This window comes from Ursus arctos, unplaced genomic scaffold, assembly GCF_023065955.2.
Source record: "Ursus arctos isolate Adak ecotype North America unplaced genomic scaffold, UrsArc2.0 scaffold_2, whole genome shotgun sequence".
In the NCBI taxonomy this organism is placed as follows: domain Eukaryota; kingdom Metazoa; phylum Chordata; class Mammalia; order Carnivora; family Ursidae; genus Ursus; species Ursus arctos.
The window spans coordinates 95,462,852-95,480,481 of NW_026622874.1; the positions used below are offsets into that span (position 1 = coordinate 95,462,852).

The 17,630-nt window shown below is 59.1% G+C and overlaps 3 protein-coding genes across 10 annotated transcripts in view; 1 reads left to right on the forward strand and 2 right to left on the reverse strand.

Moving 5' to 3' along the window:
• LOC113267808 (NADPH--cytochrome P450 reductase) overlaps window positions 1-5,594 on the forward strand; it is a 58,675-nt gene extending 53,081 nt beyond the window's left edge. For all 5 annotated transcript variants that reach the window (XM_048224572.2, XM_026516033.4, XM_026516031.4 and 2 more), the window contains exons 5-16: window positions 674-823; window positions 1,367-1,491; window positions 1,803-1,892; window positions 2,268-2,366; window positions 3,305-3,421; window positions 3,517-3,635; window positions 3,754-3,935; window positions 4,026-4,175; window positions 4,382-4,652; window positions 4,736-4,881; window positions 4,970-5,055; window positions 5,140-5,594. In XM_048224572.2, coding sequence (XP_048080529.1) covers window positions 674-823; window positions 1,367-1,491; window positions 1,803-1,892; window positions 2,268-2,366; window positions 3,305-3,421; window positions 3,517-3,635; window positions 3,754-3,935; window positions 4,026-4,175; window positions 4,382-4,652; window positions 4,736-4,881; window positions 4,970-5,055; window positions 5,140-5,284 — 1,680 coding nt within the window. In that variant the 3' untranslated portion in view covers window positions 5,285-5,594. The remainder of the gene's footprint in view (window positions 1-673; window positions 824-1,366; window positions 1,492-1,802; window positions 1,893-2,267; window positions 2,367-3,304; window positions 3,422-3,516; window positions 3,636-3,753; window positions 3,936-4,025; window positions 4,176-4,381; window positions 4,653-4,735; window positions 4,882-4,969; window positions 5,056-5,139) is intronic.
• Window positions 5,576-11,897, reverse strand: TMEM120A (transmembrane protein 120A). The gene is made up of 12 exons (XM_057315599.1): window positions 11,721-11,897; window positions 10,010-10,128; window positions 9,678-9,794; window positions 7,736-7,795; window positions 7,446-7,541; window positions 7,283-7,372; window positions 7,024-7,089; window positions 6,858-6,919; window positions 6,663-6,755; window positions 6,487-6,551; window positions 6,315-6,383; window positions 5,576-6,226 (listed from the first exon to the last, which is right to left on the reverse strand). The coding sequence occupies exons 1-12, from the start codon at window positions 11,799-11,801 to the stop codon at window positions 6,113-6,115; spliced, it is 1,032 nt and encodes a 343-aa protein (XP_057171582.1). The 5' UTR covers window positions 11,802-11,897; the 3' UTR covers window positions 5,576-6,112.
• A 1,224-nt stretch (window positions 11,898-13,121) lies between these two features.
• STYXL1 (serine/threonine/tyrosine interacting like 1) overlaps window positions 13,122-17,630 on the reverse strand; it is a 67,794-nt gene continuing 63,285 nt past the window's right edge. For all 4 annotated transcript variants that reach the window (XM_026516037.4, XM_057315601.1, XM_057315600.1 and 1 more), the window contains one exon: window positions 13,122-13,364. In XM_026516037.4, coding sequence (XP_026371822.1) covers window positions 13,233-13,364 — 132 coding nt within the window. In that variant the 3' untranslated portion in view covers window positions 13,122-13,232. The remainder of the gene's footprint in view (window positions 13,365-17,630) is intronic.

The window sequence follows — 17,630 nt, forward strand, 5'->3', positions numbered from 1 at the left end:
TGGTCCTGGGACAAGTCCGGAGTTGCTGTCCTGCTCCTCCCCTGATGGGGTCCTTGTTGGTTGTGGCCCAGGCCTGGCCTGCAGCTCCCACACCGTGCTGCCCCTGGTCCGTTCCCTCAGACGCACGCTCCCGCCCCCCAGCTGCTCCACCCCTAAACTTCGGTCTCGGTGACCGGTGCCGCTGCCCCTCTGTCTGCAGAGCTCAGTGTTAAGTTGGCTAATGGTTGGTTAGGAATTTGTGACAGCCCAGGCCCCACTGTGCTCCTAGGACTCTGTGGAAAGAGGAGGGTGTCCCCCAGGGGCCCAGGCCGTGAGGCACAGGGAACCAGGTTCTGAGCGCCGGCTGGTGGCTCAGCACCCAGGCCCACACACGTGGTCATCTGTGCCTGTTCCGTTTCCTCTGGAAATGCACCCCCTCCACTCAAAACTAACAAACGTCTAGTTGTTCCACTCACCGGTTCAAACACCCGCCCCCTCCGTGCAGCCCTCCCTGACTGCTCAGTGCCTCTTCCTGACGGAATCCTCCCGCACCGTCCCACAGCCTGTGGGACACCCCTGGCTGGCAGCTGCCCCGGGGCAGGGCCTGGGCTCACCTGTCTGCATCCCATCAGGCACGGACCTGACGTGGCTCAGTCATGGTCTCTGGGCCTGGGCCCCACTCTTGTCTCCCCAGGGCGACCTGGGCAGCCTGCCGGAGATCGAGAACTCTCTGGCAGTGTTCTGCATGGCCACCTATGGTGAGGGAGACCCCACGGACAATGCCCAGGACTTCTACGACTGGCTCCAGGAGACTGACGTGGATCTCTCTGGAGTCAAGTATGCGGTGAGTCACCCCATCTTCCCTGCAGCGGCTTTCCCAGCCTGTGACGCCTCTCCTGGGTCTCTGGACCCCCGTGTCCAAGGGGGAAAGCCTCCCTTCCCACCTCGTTCTGATCAGCCAGGGCAGGCGGTGGTGTCAGGACAGGGGGCTTCAAGCTGGGGGGCCTGGCGGGGAGGCCAGGGGAAGGCTGCTCCTGGGATAGCCCCCTCTTCTGGCCTGGGCCCTGTGCGGAGAGCGTCTCCTCACCCTCCCCGGGGCACAGGATGCGGGAGACTACAGTCCAGAAAGGTGGAGCAGGCTGGCCCAGACTCGGCTGGCCCAGGAGTGCCGGGCAGGGAGGGGGAGATGCCCCTGCTGCGCACCCAGGCTTTAGGCTGACAGGCTGCACGTCACCAAAACCCAGCCGCTGCCGGGGAACAAGGCGGCCCACCTGACAGTGCCAGGCGTCTGGCAGCCGTGGAGGCCCGAGCATGCGGTGTGGCCGGCCCGGGGATACCCACCCTGGACTGTTGACCAGGCCTCAGACCCGCTCCTCTGTCCTCACAGGTGTTTGGTCTTGGGAACAAGACCTACGAGCACTTCAATGCCATGGGCAAGTACGTGGACAAGCGGCTGGAGCAGCTCGGCGCCCAGCGGATCTTTGAGCTGGGGATGGGCGATGATGATGGGAAGTGAGTGCCCCCCCCCCCCCGCCCCACAGCCACGGGGTTAGGACCAACTGGGGCACACGAGGGGAGGGGAGCGCAAAGCCATGTGTCAACGAGCCTCCTGCCAGGCATCAGCCAGGGCACAGGAAGGCAGCCCCCACCCCCGTCTTTGCTCTGCCCCCTCCTCTCGGCTGGCCCAGCCCCGGGGGAAGCTGCCCTGGATTCACACAGACACTCCAGCTGCTGCCCGGCACCTCGGCTTACACCCCTGAGCAGCCTTCCAGCTGCGTGGGGCCGGGGCTCCCTGGGCCGGGCTCATTCCCTCCTCTCGCCAGCCTGGAGGAGGACTTCATCACGTGGCGAGAGCAGTTCTGGCCGGCCGTGTGCGAGCACTTTGGGGTGGAAGCCACTGGAGAAGAGTCCAGGTGAGTGTGTGCCCGCGGACTGGGCAGGGGCCGAGTAACCCCCCAGGGTGGGAGAGCTGGCCCGGTGCAGTACCGGTGGGGACAGCAGGAGAAGCTGGTAGCTCAGTCATAGAGCATGGGGGTCCCAGGTCCTGGCACTTGGGCTCTGCCTGGAAGTGCTGGGCAGCAGGGGGGCTTCCTTGTCTTCTCACAGAATGGCCCCGAAGCCTGCGGCTTGCCAGGCCACCCCAGCCCTCCCCACCTCCGTGTCCGCTCCCTCTCCTTCCCACCACCTCTGGACCCTCCCCATGGCAGGCACTGTGTCAGTCCTGTCCCTGAGGCAGCCTCCTCCCTCTCTCAGGCCCCTCCCCGCCTCACCCTGTCTCCCCTTTCCAGCATTCGCCAGTATGAGCTTGTGGTCCACACAGACCTAGACCCAGCCAAGGTGTACGCGGGAGAGATGGGCCGTCTGAAGAGCTATGAGAACCAGAAACCGTGAGTAGAGAGCACGCGTGGGGCCTGGGGCCCTGGGCACGCTGAGCAGCTGGCAGTCCTGTGCCCCGCAGGCCCATCCTGTGGGGCCTCCTTATCTCCACCATTGTCTCGGAGCAGGCAGGGGTGGGGGCACCCACGAATTCATCCCCACCGTGCAGGAGGGCATAACGCCCAGAGCAGAGAGGCAGAGGCTGCCCCACCCCCCTCCCAGTGGTCCCTTGGGCTAGGGCACCATGGCTGGTAGACTGGCACGGGGGTCCCTTAGCACTTCCTGGACCAGGACACCGTGAGTCTGGCTGTGGGTCTAGGTTAACTTGGGCAGAAGGGCTCACTTTCCTTAAAACCCACCTCAGCTTTGGCCTTTTTGTCCAAAATCAGTGTTTCTCTTTTGGACCTGACTAGCCTTACCCATGGGTGCCGCCCGGACCCCTGGAACCGCCCAGGAAAAGTCCCTCTGGTATCCCCAGGATTTAAGACCAGCAGCCCTGATTTAAGAGGAAACTGCATGTTTCAGCGACTGTGCAGAGTAAAACCGTCTGGGGCGTGTGGGGTGAAGGAGCTCTGCTCCACAGTCACGGGGGGGCCCAGGTACCCTCGGTCTTGGGGAGCCTTCTTCAAGGGGGCCTCGTTCTCCTGTGCACTCAGCCCACAAACAGGTAGCATGTGGAGAGTGTCCCCGGTTTTAGGGGCCAGCCTCTGTCTCCTTATCTGTAAATGGGGAATTGAGAGCCTAGCTCTGCCCATTTTGGGGGGTTGTTGGGGGCACTGCCTTGGTTCAGGCTGGGAGAACCTTTTACATAATTGGAGAGCCTTCCTGGGCCCTTGGAGGTCGGCTCTAAGATTACCTGTGTTCTGTGAAACCCAAAGGGTCCCTTGGGGGCAGGGAGATTCAGAGTGAAGACCCAGCCAATCACTGAGCTGCTCTCTTCCCCACCCAGCCCCTTCGATGCCAAGAATCCGTTCTTGGCTGCGGTCACCACCAACCGGAAGCTAAACCAGGGAACGGAGCGCCACCTCATGCACCTGGAATTAGACATCTCAGACTCCAAACTCAGGTGCCGCAGCCGCCCCCTCCCCCAGCCCACTCAGGGCCTCCGGGCCGCCTTCCCCCAGACCCCTCCTGAGCCTCACGTTCCCCTCGACCCCCCAGGTATGAATCTGGGGACCATGTGGCCGTTTACCCAGCCAATGACTCTACCCTGGTCAGCCAGCTCGGCGAGATCCTGGGTGCCGACCTGGACGTCGTCATGTCCCTGAACAATCTCGATGGTGAGTCCCGGAATCCAGGGTGCCCCCCAGACCAGGCCCGAGCCCCCACGGTTCCAGGGGCTGGAGCAGCCCCGCCGGTCAGCGGCCACTGACCCCAGGTCCTCCCCTCTCCCCGCAGAGGAGTCCAACAAGAAGCACCCCTTCCCCTGCCCTACCTCCTACCGCACGGCCCTCACCTACTACCTGGACATCACCAACCCGCCTCGCACCAACGTGCTCTACGAGCTGGCCCAGTACGCCTCCGAGCCCTCGGAGCAGGAGCAGCTGCGCAAGATGGCCTCTTCCTCGGGCGAGGGCAAGGTAGGCCCGTCCCTCCCGCCGCCGGCACCCGGGGGCCGCCCCCTCGCCCGTCCCCCGGACCCTGCCTCACCCCGCTTGGCTCTTCCCCAGGAGCTGTACCTGAGCTGGGTGGTGGAGGCCCGGAGGCACATCCTGGCCATCCTGCAGGACTACCCGTCCCTGCGGCCCCCCATCGACCACCTGTGCGAGCTGCTGCCCCGGCTGCAGGCCCGCTACTACTCCATCGCCTCGTCCTCCAAGGTGCGGCGGGGCTTGGGGAAGGCGCAGCTGCGGGGGCCCGGGCCGGAGCCAGGCAGGACGGCTGATGGGAAGGGGCTTCTGAGGAGCTGTGGGGACCGTGAAGGGCGGGAAGGGCCCCGGGGGGGCCCCCAGTGCGGAGACAGTCAGGCAGAGGGGGCCGGAGGGAAGGGGCCTCGGCGTGCGCTCACCCCGCCCGCCCCTGGCAGGTCCACCCCAACTCCGTGCACATCTGTGCCGTGGCCGTGGAGTACGAGACCAAGTCGGGCCGCGTCAACAAGGGCGTGGCCACCAGCTGGCTGCGGGCCAAGGAGCCCGCGGGGGAGAACGGCCGCCGGGCGCTGGTGCCCATGTTCGTGCGCAAGTCCCAGTTCCGCCTGCCCTTCAAGGCCACCACGCCGGTCATCATGGTGGGCCCCGGCACCGGCGTGGCACCCTTCATCGGCTTCATCCAGGAGCGCGCCTGGCTGCGGCAGCAGGGTGAGCGCGTGGGCCCGGGCGGGTCCCGCGGGGTGGGGCGCGCCCGCCAGGCCCCGGCTCACCCCTGCCCGCTGCCCCCACAGGCAAGGAGGTGGGGGAGACGCTGCTGTACTACGGCTGCCGCCGCTCGGACGAGGACTACCTGTACCGCGAGGAGCTGGCCGCCTTCCACCGGGACGGCTCCCTCACCCAGCTCAACGTGGCCTTCTCGCGGGAGCAGCCCCACAAGGTGAGGCCGAGGGCCGGCCTTCGGGGCGGGGGCGGGGCTGGGACTCCGCCGGGGCGGCCCCCCTCCTCACAGTGCCGCCCGCCCCCAGGTCTACGTGCAGCACTTACTGAAGAGGGACAAGGAGCACCTGTGGCAGCTGATCCACGAGGGCGGCGCCCACATCTACGTCTGCGGGTGAGTGTGGGCGGAGGAGGGGGAGGGACGAGGCCCGCTCGTGGGGGGTCCCTTTTGCCCAGCGCCCCCTCCTTCCTGCCCCAGAGATGCTCGGAACATGGCGAGGGACGTGCAGAACACCTTCTATGACATCGTGGCCGACGGGGGGGCCCTGGAGCACGCCCAGGCGGTGGATTACATCAAGAAGCTGATGACCAAGGGCCGCTATTCCCTGGACGTGTGGAGCTAGGGACCCCTGGCGCCGCCTAGCTCTGCCCCTCGGGCCCCTACAGACTTGCTTCCCCCAGTAATCACTTTCCTCCCCCCGGGAGGCAGGCCCAGGGACAGACTGGTCCAGGCCCAAGGCGCACACTCTGGCGCAGCGGGCTGGGCACACGGGGTCAAGGGTGTGTATTTTGTGAACACTCGGGCCCTCGGGGGCTGTACAGAAGGGGCTCTTCTCAGCTGAGCTGGGCCCCAACTCCCTCCACGTTATTTTCAATGACTGTAAATAATTTTAAATAATCTCTGGTCCTTGGAATAAAGTTCTGTTTTCTGTATTTGACTGCTAGTGCTTGAGTAGGTCTGGGGTCTCCCCCTGGGTCTACTTAACTCAGAGCCCCAAGAAGCCATGCGGTGGTGGCACCGAGGCCCCCGCCTGACCCTTCGGAGAGCACACACCTTAAGCCGCCTCTCTGCCACTCTTAATTCAGGCTGCTGGCCCCCAGCTCCCTGCAGGCCTAGGGTCCAGTCCGCCTCTCCAGCGTCGCCTTCAGGGCCCACAGAGCCCACAACACCCCAGGGAGAGCAAAAGAGACCCTCCCGGAGGAGGGGAGCCCCCTACTCCCTCAACACAGGGGACAAAAGCCCCTGTCAGGCCAGGGGGGCCTTAGGGAGCCAGGTGGGCAGGGGGACACGGCGGGCGGGCCCAGACTCATTCTTTCTTGCTCCCACGCCTGCCTTAGGGAGCCAGGTGGGCAGGGGGACACGGCGGGCGGGCCCAGACTCATTCTTTCTTGCTCCCACGCCTGCCTTAGGGAGCCAGGTGGGCAGGGGGACACGGCGGGCAGGCCCAGACTCATTCTTTCTTGCTCCCACGCCTTTGACTGTGGAATTTCTGGTGCACAACCCGCAGGGTAGTGAAGAAGTTGCCAAGGAAGAGGAGGAGGAAGGGGAAGCCGCACATGAGCACCTGGGGGAAGAAGAAGGGTCAGGACGGGGCCGGGCGCCGGCCCTCGCAGTGTGTCACCCCCTCCCCCGCCCCAGGGTCCCAGGCTCACCTGCCACTCCTTGCACTCGGGGTCCCGGGCCAGGTTGAACAAGGTCAACGCGTTAAAAAGCTGCCAGAACTAGGAGGGATGGAGGGTTTCAAACAGAAGCCAGTGCCCACGAGAGCCCACGGCCAGCACTGGGGATGCCGGGCTGGACACACGGGGCACAGACACAACTTACGTGTCCAAAGAAAAGGAAGGGCAGCAGGAAGGTGAGGCCCCGCCACATCCAGGACTGGAAGCCCTCTGCGGGGAGAAAGGGGCGGACACGGTCTCTCAGCCCCACGTGGTCAGGAAAGGACAGGCCCTTCCAGGCCCCCGGCAGGATTCCCGATAGGGAGGCCGTGCCCGACTCACCCACAGTGAGGTCCATGGTGTGCCTCTCGCCCAAGGCCCGCAGGCGGTACAGACAGCCGCTCTGGTAGTAGTACTGCAGGAACTGCACGAAGCCTGGGGGTGGGGGCAGCAGAACGGACGGGGCTGGAGCTCAAAGTCCTCACCCCCCTCCCCGTGGGGGGTTCCCCAGAGGAGCGCGCCCTCTGAGACACTCACTCTGGTACATGGAGAAGGACAAGAACTGGTTCCGGAACTTCTGGTACATGAGGCCATCAGGCCTGAGGCAGAAAGCAACAGGAAGAGGAAGGAGTTCAGGGATAGCCCCTCTCTCTCCCCCATGCTCCCCCCACCCAGCCCCCCAGGCCCTGGGAGCCAAACTCACCACGTCAGCATGACTCCCGACAAGAAGGTGGAAACGTAATGATGGAACACCCACCAGCCTTTGATCCTGTATTGGGAAGCCGCGGTCACTCCTGTTCCCTCGGCCCCAAGGATCGAAACTCGGGGACAGGGAGCCAGGCTAGGGTGGGAGGCAGCTGGACTCCGATCCCGGGCCAGCCCCTCAGAGCCCCGCGGCCCCCCCCCCACCTCCCCCCAGCACCCCCGGGTAGCTCCAGTGCCCCCTCCCCCCGGGAGCCCACCGGGAGCCGTTGTTGATGAGAATGCTCTCCCGGATGGTCAGCGTGCAGTAGTACCAGACCAGCAGGAAGTTGAAGGCGGCGTCCGTCACCCTGCGGAGGGCACAGAGGGTGGGTGCCGGCGGCGGCCAGGAGCGGGCTGCGGCCCGCGCGGCAGGACACCCACCTGGAGTTGAGGAGGAAGCGGCAGGTGAAGGAGATGAGGATGAGGATGATGGTGAGGTAGAGCTTGAACTTCTCATACTCGTCCTTGTAGGCAAACCTGGGTAGGCACACACTCGTGGCACAGGCTGGGGCGCCGCGGGGCCCACCCTCGCCGCGGCCCGGAGCGAGCGTCCTGCTTCGGACGCGCTTCGGCAGGTGGCTCGGGGCTGAGCCAGGGAAGCGGGGGCAGGACGGGAAGGACCCGGGAGGGTGGAGAGCAGGGTTGGGACCCAGCCCACGACAACGAATTACTTAGCCTGCTTGCTCAGAAGTGTCACGTTGACATTGCCCAGAACCAGGCTCAGGTACAACCTAGGGCAGGGGGGCACCAGGTAAGGAGAAGCCCCCACTGAGCAGAAAGCCAGTGGCACCGCCACCCCCACCCGGCCTTCCCACGGCAGCAACTTGGGGTTCTGACCTGCGGGGTGCTGCAGGCCAGCTCCACAGGAGGGAAACTCTGGGGTGCAACCTTTCTGCCTGCTCCCCAGGCCTGCTCCGGGGTAAACACACACCCCCCCCGGAGCTCCCCACCTCAGAGCCTCCAGAGCAGCTGGGCTCTCCTGCCCCATGGAAGCCATGACCACAGCTCCCATTGCCCGTGTGGGCCTAGGCGGGACCCAATGCCTGTGTGCATGCCCACGCCCTGCCACCTACCCCCGCCCCCGGTTCCCGCTAGCTCCGAGAACCTTCGGCCCTGAGTCCGCCGCAGCACCCCGCACCATGGCCACCCCAGGGTCCCCTCCCAGCCAGGAAGGGCTCCCTCAGAAACTCTGCTTGCACTCTGACCCTGAGTGCCCAGCTTCCCAAGCTGGTTTCACCGGGCGGACCCTGGCCCCCACTGAGGCTTCCAGGCCCCTCTGATCCTGGTCTCCTTTCCCGAGCCAGCCAAGTCCCCAGGCCCCCCTTCCACGTCAGCCACTTTCTGGTCAACCCCACCACCCCCAGACTCTTGCCACCGTCACTCCCACCAACAGAGCTTGTCTGGCCCTTCTCTGCCAAAGGAACCCCAAGAGGTGACCAAGTCGCACGTGTGCACGACGCAGCGTACCCACACACGAGCTCTTGCTCAAGCTCGGGCCATAGGCAAGGGCTCAGAGTGGTTAAGGGACTTGCCCCAGGCCGCGAAGAGACGATGGGGTGCAGTGGGCACTTGGACCGGGCCATCTCTCAGCGTCGCCACCGGCTCCCTACACCATCCCTACACAGCCTCTGGCCGTGTCAAGCCCTCCCTCCCAGCTGACATCTCCGGGGGGCCCCCTCCTCACCCGCTCTAAACCCCACAAGTGAGAAGGGCCCATGCCCCGCCCTTCCCAGCTCCCCAGGGGTTTCCCTTTGCTGGCTCTGTGCTCTCGGCAGGGAGACGTGCTCCAGTCTCCCCTGGGTGCCAGGTAACACAGACCCCCCCCGAGCACAAGCCTCCCCCCCCCACCCCCACGAGTTCCACTTGCTGGTTTCGCCTCCTGCTCACAGCCGAGCTTTTGAAGAGCTGCCTACACTCGCCTGCCCCCCAGCTCTCTGTCCCCCCATGAGCAACTTCCACCTCCACCACCCTGCAGAGTGCTGGTCTCCCTGACTTCCAGGAGACACTGCCCCTTCTCTATGGCTCTTGACCCCCCAGGCTGTCTGATCTGAGGCTACCAGCCGCTCCTTCCCCTCATCGCCCTCGGGGACATGCTCCTTCCCAGCCGCCTTGCTGCCCCAGGCCTCCGCTGGATGACTTTTACTCACCCTAGGGCTGTGCACCAGGCCCTGCCATTCCCCTCGGTGACCGTGGCTGGCCTGAGGGCTGCCCTGCCCACCGTACTGGGCCCAAGGCCAGCTCCCGGAGCCTGGCTTCCCCTCTGGCCTCATCACCACCTCCCACCCTGAGCTATGGCCACATGCGCTGTTTCCAGCCTCCCATGCCTGCCAGGCTCACTCCTTGACCCTCCACGCTTTCCCCGACCTCCAAGCTGGGCGAGGCGCCCCTCACTGTGCTCCTCCACTCCCTGTCCTTCCGCCACAAGACACCTGTCTCCGTGAGCTGTCACCGTCGCTCCAGCTGTCTCCCCAGAGTAGGGCTGTGCCTGACTGCTCAGCCCACAGGGGGTCCAGGGATCATCTGCTGGCCAAGTGACTGAGCAGAGGAGACCACGCTTCAGGCTTCTCTCCCAGGAGCGCCTGGGAACTGAGCTTAGGTGGACGGGGGTCTTACCCATTCTTCTTGGGCAAATAGGCCTCCATATCGAAGAAGAGACCCTGGCGCTCCTTGATCTGGTTCTCCAGCTCCTGGGCAGCCTCCTTGGCCCCCCACTGAAGGGAGGGTTTGCATCTGTAGGTGGGGCCACGGAAGCCAGAGTCAGCGCAGGGGTCCCCCCAGGTATGACACCTGACACCTGCGGGGCAGGAGGGGAGAAGCCATGCCCTGGGACACTCAGCAGTTAGTGCCTGCTCTCCACCCGCCCCAGATCTGACAGCCAGCCCCAGCCCTAGGCCCGGGGCTACTGGAGGCTTGGGGAGTCGTGGGGGGCGGGGGAGGGTCCTAACTTCTTCAGGACAAGAGCCAACTCCTGCAGCTGCTTCTTCTGCCGAGCGATGGAGCTGGTACAACTGTTCTGCAGCTTGGTCAGCTCCTCCAGCTTCACGCGGTACAGCCGGTGGGTCTCCTGGGGATCGGGCAGGAGGCCAGAGTGAGCCGGAGCCTGCTGGGCAGAGGGGGGAGGCACGGACTCCCCCCGGGGCTCCTTGGGAGGGTCTGAGCAGGAAAACGAGGCAGCCAGCCGAGGGGACTCCCTGAGGTTGCCTTCTCCCCCAGGCTGGCCAGGAGATGGGGCTCCCCCTGCAAGCCCAGAAGCCCTCACAGCACCCCTGTCCCAGAAACAGACCAACTCCCAGAAGCTTTGCTTCATCTCAGCCCACCTACTAGCTGTCCCCACCCCTCTCTGCCCCACCCTGAGTTTGGAATCCAGGCACAAGGGTCTACCTCCTGGACCAGTCAGGCTGCCCAAGGCCACTCTGGGTCTCTCAGATCCTCCTGCCTACCCAGCCTGCTAGAGCAGGGGGGCCTGGGGTTGTCCAAGAAGCTTGCTGCTCTGGCACTCCCAGCATCTGCCTCCCAGGTTAAAGGTCATCAGGCTTCACCCTTAGAACTCCTGCTGTTAAGACCAGTCCTTTTACCCCTCCCCCAGCACCTTTGGCCCAAAGCTTCCCAGAGCACTTTGCCCTGGTGGGTGAGTTTCCAGAAGAGCAGCCTGGAGACAACAAGGGGCAGTGTGAGGAAGGTCAGGCAGGGATGGCCAGGCTGGGAAAGTAGGTCTGCCAGGAGAGACAAAGGCATGACCAAGTACGCAGCTGGCCCAGGCTCTACCCTTTCCAGGTCTTGTTTCTCATGCCCTAAAGGGGCCACCACACCCTCTTCAAAACCCAACATGGGCCACATCTGCCTGCCACTACCAAACACTTTCTCCCGTCTAGAGACCAGCAGTCTTCTCCCCTGCTGGCCTCCCCACAGAACGGCACAATGGTCCACACAAGCCAGATCCAGACGATTCCTCGCATAGCTCCCCAGCGGTATCAGAAAGGTTCCAATCCCGTCCAGGCCCACGAAGTCCCTGCAGGGTCTAGCCCACCCGCTTCTCCCCTCACTCTCCTTCCAGCAGCCACATAACCCTGCCTTCGTGGGCGCTGTCCTTCACCCTGGACGGGCCCCGCCCCCATCCAGGGACTTCACCTAAACACCACTTCCCCTGCCTGGGCCGGGCCGCCTCCCGGGCCGCTCCCCCGCCGGGCCGCTCCCCGGCTGCACTCAGCCCAGACCCCCCAGCGCTGCCCTAGTGCGGGGACCGCGCGGCGCCCCCGGCATGTTTGCTGAGTGACTGACCCAAGGTTGGGCCCGGCGGGCTTTGATTCAGGCGGCGACTCCCCTGGGAGTTGACGGGGCAGGGGTCGGGGCCTCTTTCCGAGACCCCCCCCGCCCCGCGCGCACAAGGCCCCAGGTCCGCCAGGCTCAGTGGGTTTCCGCAGGGGTCGCAGAGGCCGCGCGGGCGATGGGGGCTGCCGCGAGACACTCCTTTGAGGCCGAGGGGAAGGTCCAGCTAGGACCACCAGGACCCGGGGCCTCACCGCCCTCCGGAGCGACGCCAGGGTCCCCGATCCCTGACCCCGAACCCCCCACTGCCTGACCCATGGCGGCCCGACCCTTGACCTCGAGCCAGAGAGACGTGGCTCAGGGTCAATGGGCGCCCGCACTAGCACTCACCTGGATGCTCTGGAAGTCCTGCTGCAGCTCCTCCCAGTCCCGCAGGCAGTCCCCCAGCGGGCCCGGGGCCGGAGGATGCATGGCTGCCGGGCCACGCGCGGGACAAGCAGAGTCAAGGACCGCGCCGCAACCCCGGCCCGCCCAAGGCGCCTCCGCCGCCTCCGCCGCCGCCGCCCCCGTCCGCTTCCGGGCTCGCGCAGCCACCACCACCAATGGGAAAAGGCCTGGATCCGCTAGCGTGCTAGCCCCGTCCCCCATCTGAGCCAATCCGGGCCCTGGGCGGGGCCGAGGCGGGGCCAAGTGCGGCAGGGGCGCTCTCTCCGCGGCGCTCGGCGGGCCTGGGGCTGGTGCGGCGGTGCTTCCCGGCTGGGGCTCCGCCGGTCGGGCCAACTGCGCGGTAGGGCCCACAGAGCTCCGGCCCGTCATGCTGGCAGTAAACCCAGGCCCACGGAGGTGACCCCTGCCTCGAACATTCTCGTCCTTGGGAAAGCTGCGCCTCTGCAGGGAGAGGATTCGGAGCCTCTTTTCTTGGATGGATTTTTACAGCGGCCACTTTACCGTCTCCCTGCCTCCAGGCTCACCGCTACTGTTCTTTCACAGCCACCAGACTGCCAGTCCTAATGCACAAGCCTAATCCCCACCATGTACCCGACGGAAACTTTCCAGTGGCTCTACCCTTCCCACCAGGAGGTCCCTAACCCACAGAGTCACTGCCTGCAGCCTTCCCAATCTCTCTGTTCCACCTCCTATCCTAACAGATCCCAAGCCTACGCTGACCAGAAAGCCTTTATCGTTAGAGCAAAACCCCACTCCTTGAGGGCTTGGGCTTCCGTTAGCGGGAGGGGGAACTCCACCCTCCTGCAAAGAGTCCTGGGAGGTGAGATGGCCTTCACCTCTATGTCCCTCCCCAGCAGCACGCAGGTGGCAGGGAATGTCTGCTGAATGACACGGACACCCTAAATTCCCTGTCAGTCCCATCCTCTGCCCTCTCCTGACTGGTGCTGTGGGTGCTGCCAGCGCTCAGAAGTACGTTCAGAATTTCTAGAAACATGGGTGTAGGAGATAGGACGGGTGGGAATCTCTTCTTGGGGAACCCAGCCAGGAGGAAATGAGTGGGGAGGAAGGAAAGGAAATCTGAACAAGTCATCAACAGGCGGAGTGGTGGAGAGTGCTGGGGCCTGGGATGAGGTGTACTTGTGCCAGGAGCCTCTCAGAGCTGTGGAGCCTGGCACCTGGGCCAAGTCTGGGTCTGGCGGATCTCTACCCGTGGGTGGGCATTGTGACACCCCCGTGGACAAACACAGGGCAGGGGGGATCCTAGGAGCTCCTCCCAGCCAGCCTCCAAAGGGTCCAGGTGAACGAGGAGCCTGAGAAGAACCACCACAGAAGCTGACACAGGACTCCATGCAGCAAAGGCCTCTTTCCACACCAACCTGGTTACACAGCCTGGCCCACTACCCACAAGAGGCTCCCAAGCGAGGTTCTTCAGGACCCAGAGCTGGACCACAGAGATCAGTAGAGTGGATCCAAGATGTCTGTGACAGAGTCTCCGAGGACGACCTTCTCCCACTCTGACAGCTGAGCCACCAAGCCACGATTGGGATGCACGTTGTTTTTGCACTTCTTGACATAGGCCCAGGACTTCTGTCAATGCGAGGAGAGAAAGCAGACTTCAGGATTGGACCGGGGCCCTTCCACCTATACCAGAGCCAGCTGCGGCAGGACAGGAGGCATCTGCCCACAGGCCAGCAACATGGCTTAACGGCTGGACACAGCAACAGCAGCAGTCCGAGGTTAACACATCAGGGCAAGGAGTCCTAGGAGCTGGCTCTGTTCTGAGCAACCCCCTCTGCTGCTGGACATGGGGACGGAGATCATTCTTTTCTCAGATGGCTCCCGTGAGGTTCAGCAACATGGGTAAAAACTCCTGTGGGCAGGAGGGCACCATGCCCATGCCTGGCACACAGAGCAGCCTCAGCAAAGGTTTGCATTCTGAACGGATACATTCATGGAAAGGGGAAGAGAACTGTGGGGGGAGTTCTTCAAAGAAGGGAAATTGAAGCTGCTTTCTTTCAGGTGTCCGCCTTAGAAGGGAAGAGGACAAGCTGGTCTCTATCCGGACTGAGGACAGAGGATAAAGGAAAAGGCCAAAGTGGGGCCTCAGCAAACTAGGAAGAGAAGAAATGCATGCCAACATAATAAAGGCCATATCTGACAAGCCCACGGGTAACATCATACCCAGTGGCGAAAGACTGAAAGATTTCTTCTAAGATCAGGAATAAGACAAGGACGCCAGCTTTCACCACTTCTATTCAACATTATACTAGAAGTCCTAACCAGAGCGAAAGGAAAGGAAAGGAAAGGAAAGGAAAGGAAAGGAAAGGAAAGGAAAGGAAAGGAAAGGGGGGAGGGAAGGAAGTAGGGAAGGAAGGAAGGGAGGAAGGAGAGAGGGAGGGAGGGAAAAGAGGCATCCAAATTGGAGAAGTAGTAAAATTACCTCTGTTTGCAGATGACATGGTTTTATGTGTAGAAAACCTTAAAGATTACACCAAAAAAATCTGTCAGAATAAATGAATCTAGCAACGTTGCCACATTACAAAATCAACACTCAAAATCAGTTGCATATCTATACACTAACGATGAACAATCCAAAAAGTAAATTAGCAACACAATTCCATTCACACTGGCATCAAAAGGAATACAATACACCTAGGAATAAACGTAACCAAGAAGATAAAAGACCTGTACCCTGAAAATTATGAAACATGGCTGAAAGAAACTTAAAAAGACACAAATAAATGGAAAGACATCCTATGCACATGGATAGGAAGACTTGATACTGTTAGGCTGTCAGTACTACCCAAAGTATCTATAGATTTAGTGCAATCTCTACCAAATCCCAACAGCATTTCTTGCAGAAATTGAAAAACCCATCCTAAAATTCATATGGAATCTCAAGGGACCCCCAAATAGCCAAAACAATCTTGAAAAAAGAGAACAGCACTGGAATTCTCATACTTCCTGATTTCAAATCTCTAAAGTTATTACAAAACTACAGTGATCGAAACAGTGTGGTATTGGCATAAAGACAGACATTCAGACAAAAGGAACAGGACAGACAGCCCAGAAATAAGCACTTGCACATATGGCCAAATGGCTTCAACAAGGATTTCAAAACCATTCGAAGGAGAAAAGACAGTCTCTTCAACAAATAGTGCTGGGAAAATTGGATATCCATATGCAAAAGAGTCAAGCTGGACCCCTACCTCACACCATGTACAAAAATTAACTCAAAATGATTGCAGACCTAAATGTGAGAGCTTAAACTATAAAAATCTTAGATGAAAACATAAGAGAAATGCTTCATAACACTGGATTTGGCAATGATTTCTTGGATAAGACACCAAAAGCACAGGTGATCAAAAAATGGACAAACTGGACATCAAAATAACAAACTGCAATGCATCAGAAGACATGATCAACAGAATGAAAAGGCAGCCACAGAATAAGAGGAAACATTCCCAATCATATATCTGATTTATATCCAGGTGTTAATATGAAGAATATAGAAAGAGCTCCTAAAACTCAACAAAAAACGCCAAACAACCCAATTAAAAAATAGGCAAAGAACTTGAATAGACATTTCTCTAGAATAGATACATGAATGATCAACAAGCACATGAAAAAATTTGCTCAACATTACTAATCATTAAGGAAATGCAAATCAAAACTATAATGAGATACCACCTCACACCCATTAAGGTAGTTATTAAAAAACAAAACAAAACAGAACACAACACGCATTGGGAAGGATGTAGAGGAACTGGAACCCTTCTGCACTGTTGGTGGGAATGTAAAATGGTGCAGCAGCTACGGGAAAAAAATATGGAGATTCCTCAAAAAATTAAAAATAGAGATACCATATGATCCAGCAATTCCACTTCTGGGTATCTACCCAAAAGAATTGAAAGCCGGGTCTTGAAGAGATTTTTGTACACCCATATTTGTAGCAGCGTTATTCACAATACCTCAAACATGGAGGCAACCCGAGTGTCCATCAATGGATGAATAGAAAAACAAAATGTGGCATACATACATGGTGGAATATTATTCTATTTTTAAGAAGAAGGAAATTCTGACACACACTACAACTGGATGAACCTTGGGGACATTATGAGAAGTGAAATAAGCCAGACAACAAAAAGACAAATAGTGTGTGATCCACTGATAGGAGGTACCTGGAGTAGCTGAAATCATAGAGACGGAGTAAAATGGTGGCTACATGGCTTGGGGGAGGGGAGAACGAGGAGTTAGTGTTTAATAGGTATAGGGTTTCAGTTTTACAAGACAAAAAGAGTTATGGGGATGGATGGTGATGGCTGTATAGCACTAAAAAGTATTTTAATACCACTTACCTGTACACTTTAAAAAAACGGTTAAGGGGCGCCTGGGTGGCTCAGTCAGTTAAGCGTCCAACTCTTGGGTTTGGCTCAGGTCATGAGGTCATGATCTCAGGGTGGTGAGATTGAGCCCCATGTAGGGCTCCACGCTCAGCATGGAGTCTGCTTGAGATTCTCTCTCCCTCTGTGCTGCCCTTCCCCACCCCCCACTTGCATGTGCTCTAATAAATAAAATATTTTTAAAAATGGTTAAGATGGTGTTACATTATGTGTGTTTTAACACAATAAAAAGAAAGAAAAAAAACTACAATGAGATACCACCTCATACCCATTAGGATGGCTACTATTTAATAAAAAACAACAGAGAATACAAGTGTTGGCAAGGATGTGGAGAAACTGGAATGCTTGTGCACTGTTGGTGGGAATGTAAAATGGCATAACTGCCACGGAAAACAGTATAGTAATTACCAAAAAAGTAAAAATAGAATTACCATATGATCCAGCAATTCCACTCTGGCTATCTACCCAAAAATACTGAAAGCAGGTGGCTGGTGGGGCTTGCGTTTTATGGCTTCAATAGGACAGTAGCAAAACAAGAAATAATTATTAACTGGCTATCATCCCAGGGCTCAGTGCAAAAAGAGCAGACAGAAACGCCTACCTTCCAGTCTTCCCCTGCAAAAGGTATATTTACATACTTTCAAAGCTGTTTCCAATCATCCTGAATCTAGGTGCAGACTGAGATCCTCCCCTTAGGACACTGATAGGTCTTGGCATACCCTCAACTACTGGGAGCCACTAAGAACAAAGCAGGCTGCTTAGACAATGGGACAATGTTTGAGAGACAACCAAGAACTAGGAAAGGGTTGAACCATAAGGTTCATTTCCTACACCAGGCCACTCCTTCAAGACCGGGAAAGGTGGCTGTTGTCCCTAATGCATAGAAGCCAAAAGAGTCGAGGAAAATGAAAAACCAGAGGAATACATTCCAAATGAGAGAAAAAGCTAAAACCTCATTAAAACATCTTAATGAAATGGGGACAAACAACTTACCTGATAAACAGTTCATGTCATAAAGATGCTCACTGAGGTCAGGAGAACAATGCATGAACAAAATGAGAATTCCAACTAAGAGACAGAAAGTGTAAGAAAGTACCACACAAATCACAGAGTTGAGAAATACAATATCTGAACTGAAAAAAATACAATAGAAGGATTCAAGCAGTGGTGCCTCGGTGGCTCAGTCAGTTAAGCGTCTGCCTTTGGCTCAGGGCATGATCCCAGGGTCCTGGGATCAAGTCCCACACCAGGCTCCTTGCTCAGCGGAGAGCCTGCTTCTCCCTCTCCCTCTGCCTGCAGCTCCACCTGCTTGTGCTTCCTCTCCCTCTCTCTCTCGTCAAATAAATAAATAAAATCTTTAAAAAAAAAAAGGAAGAAGAAGAAGAAGGATTCAACCACAGACTCCATGAAGTGGAAGAAAGGATCTGTGGACTCAAAGATAATGCAGTGC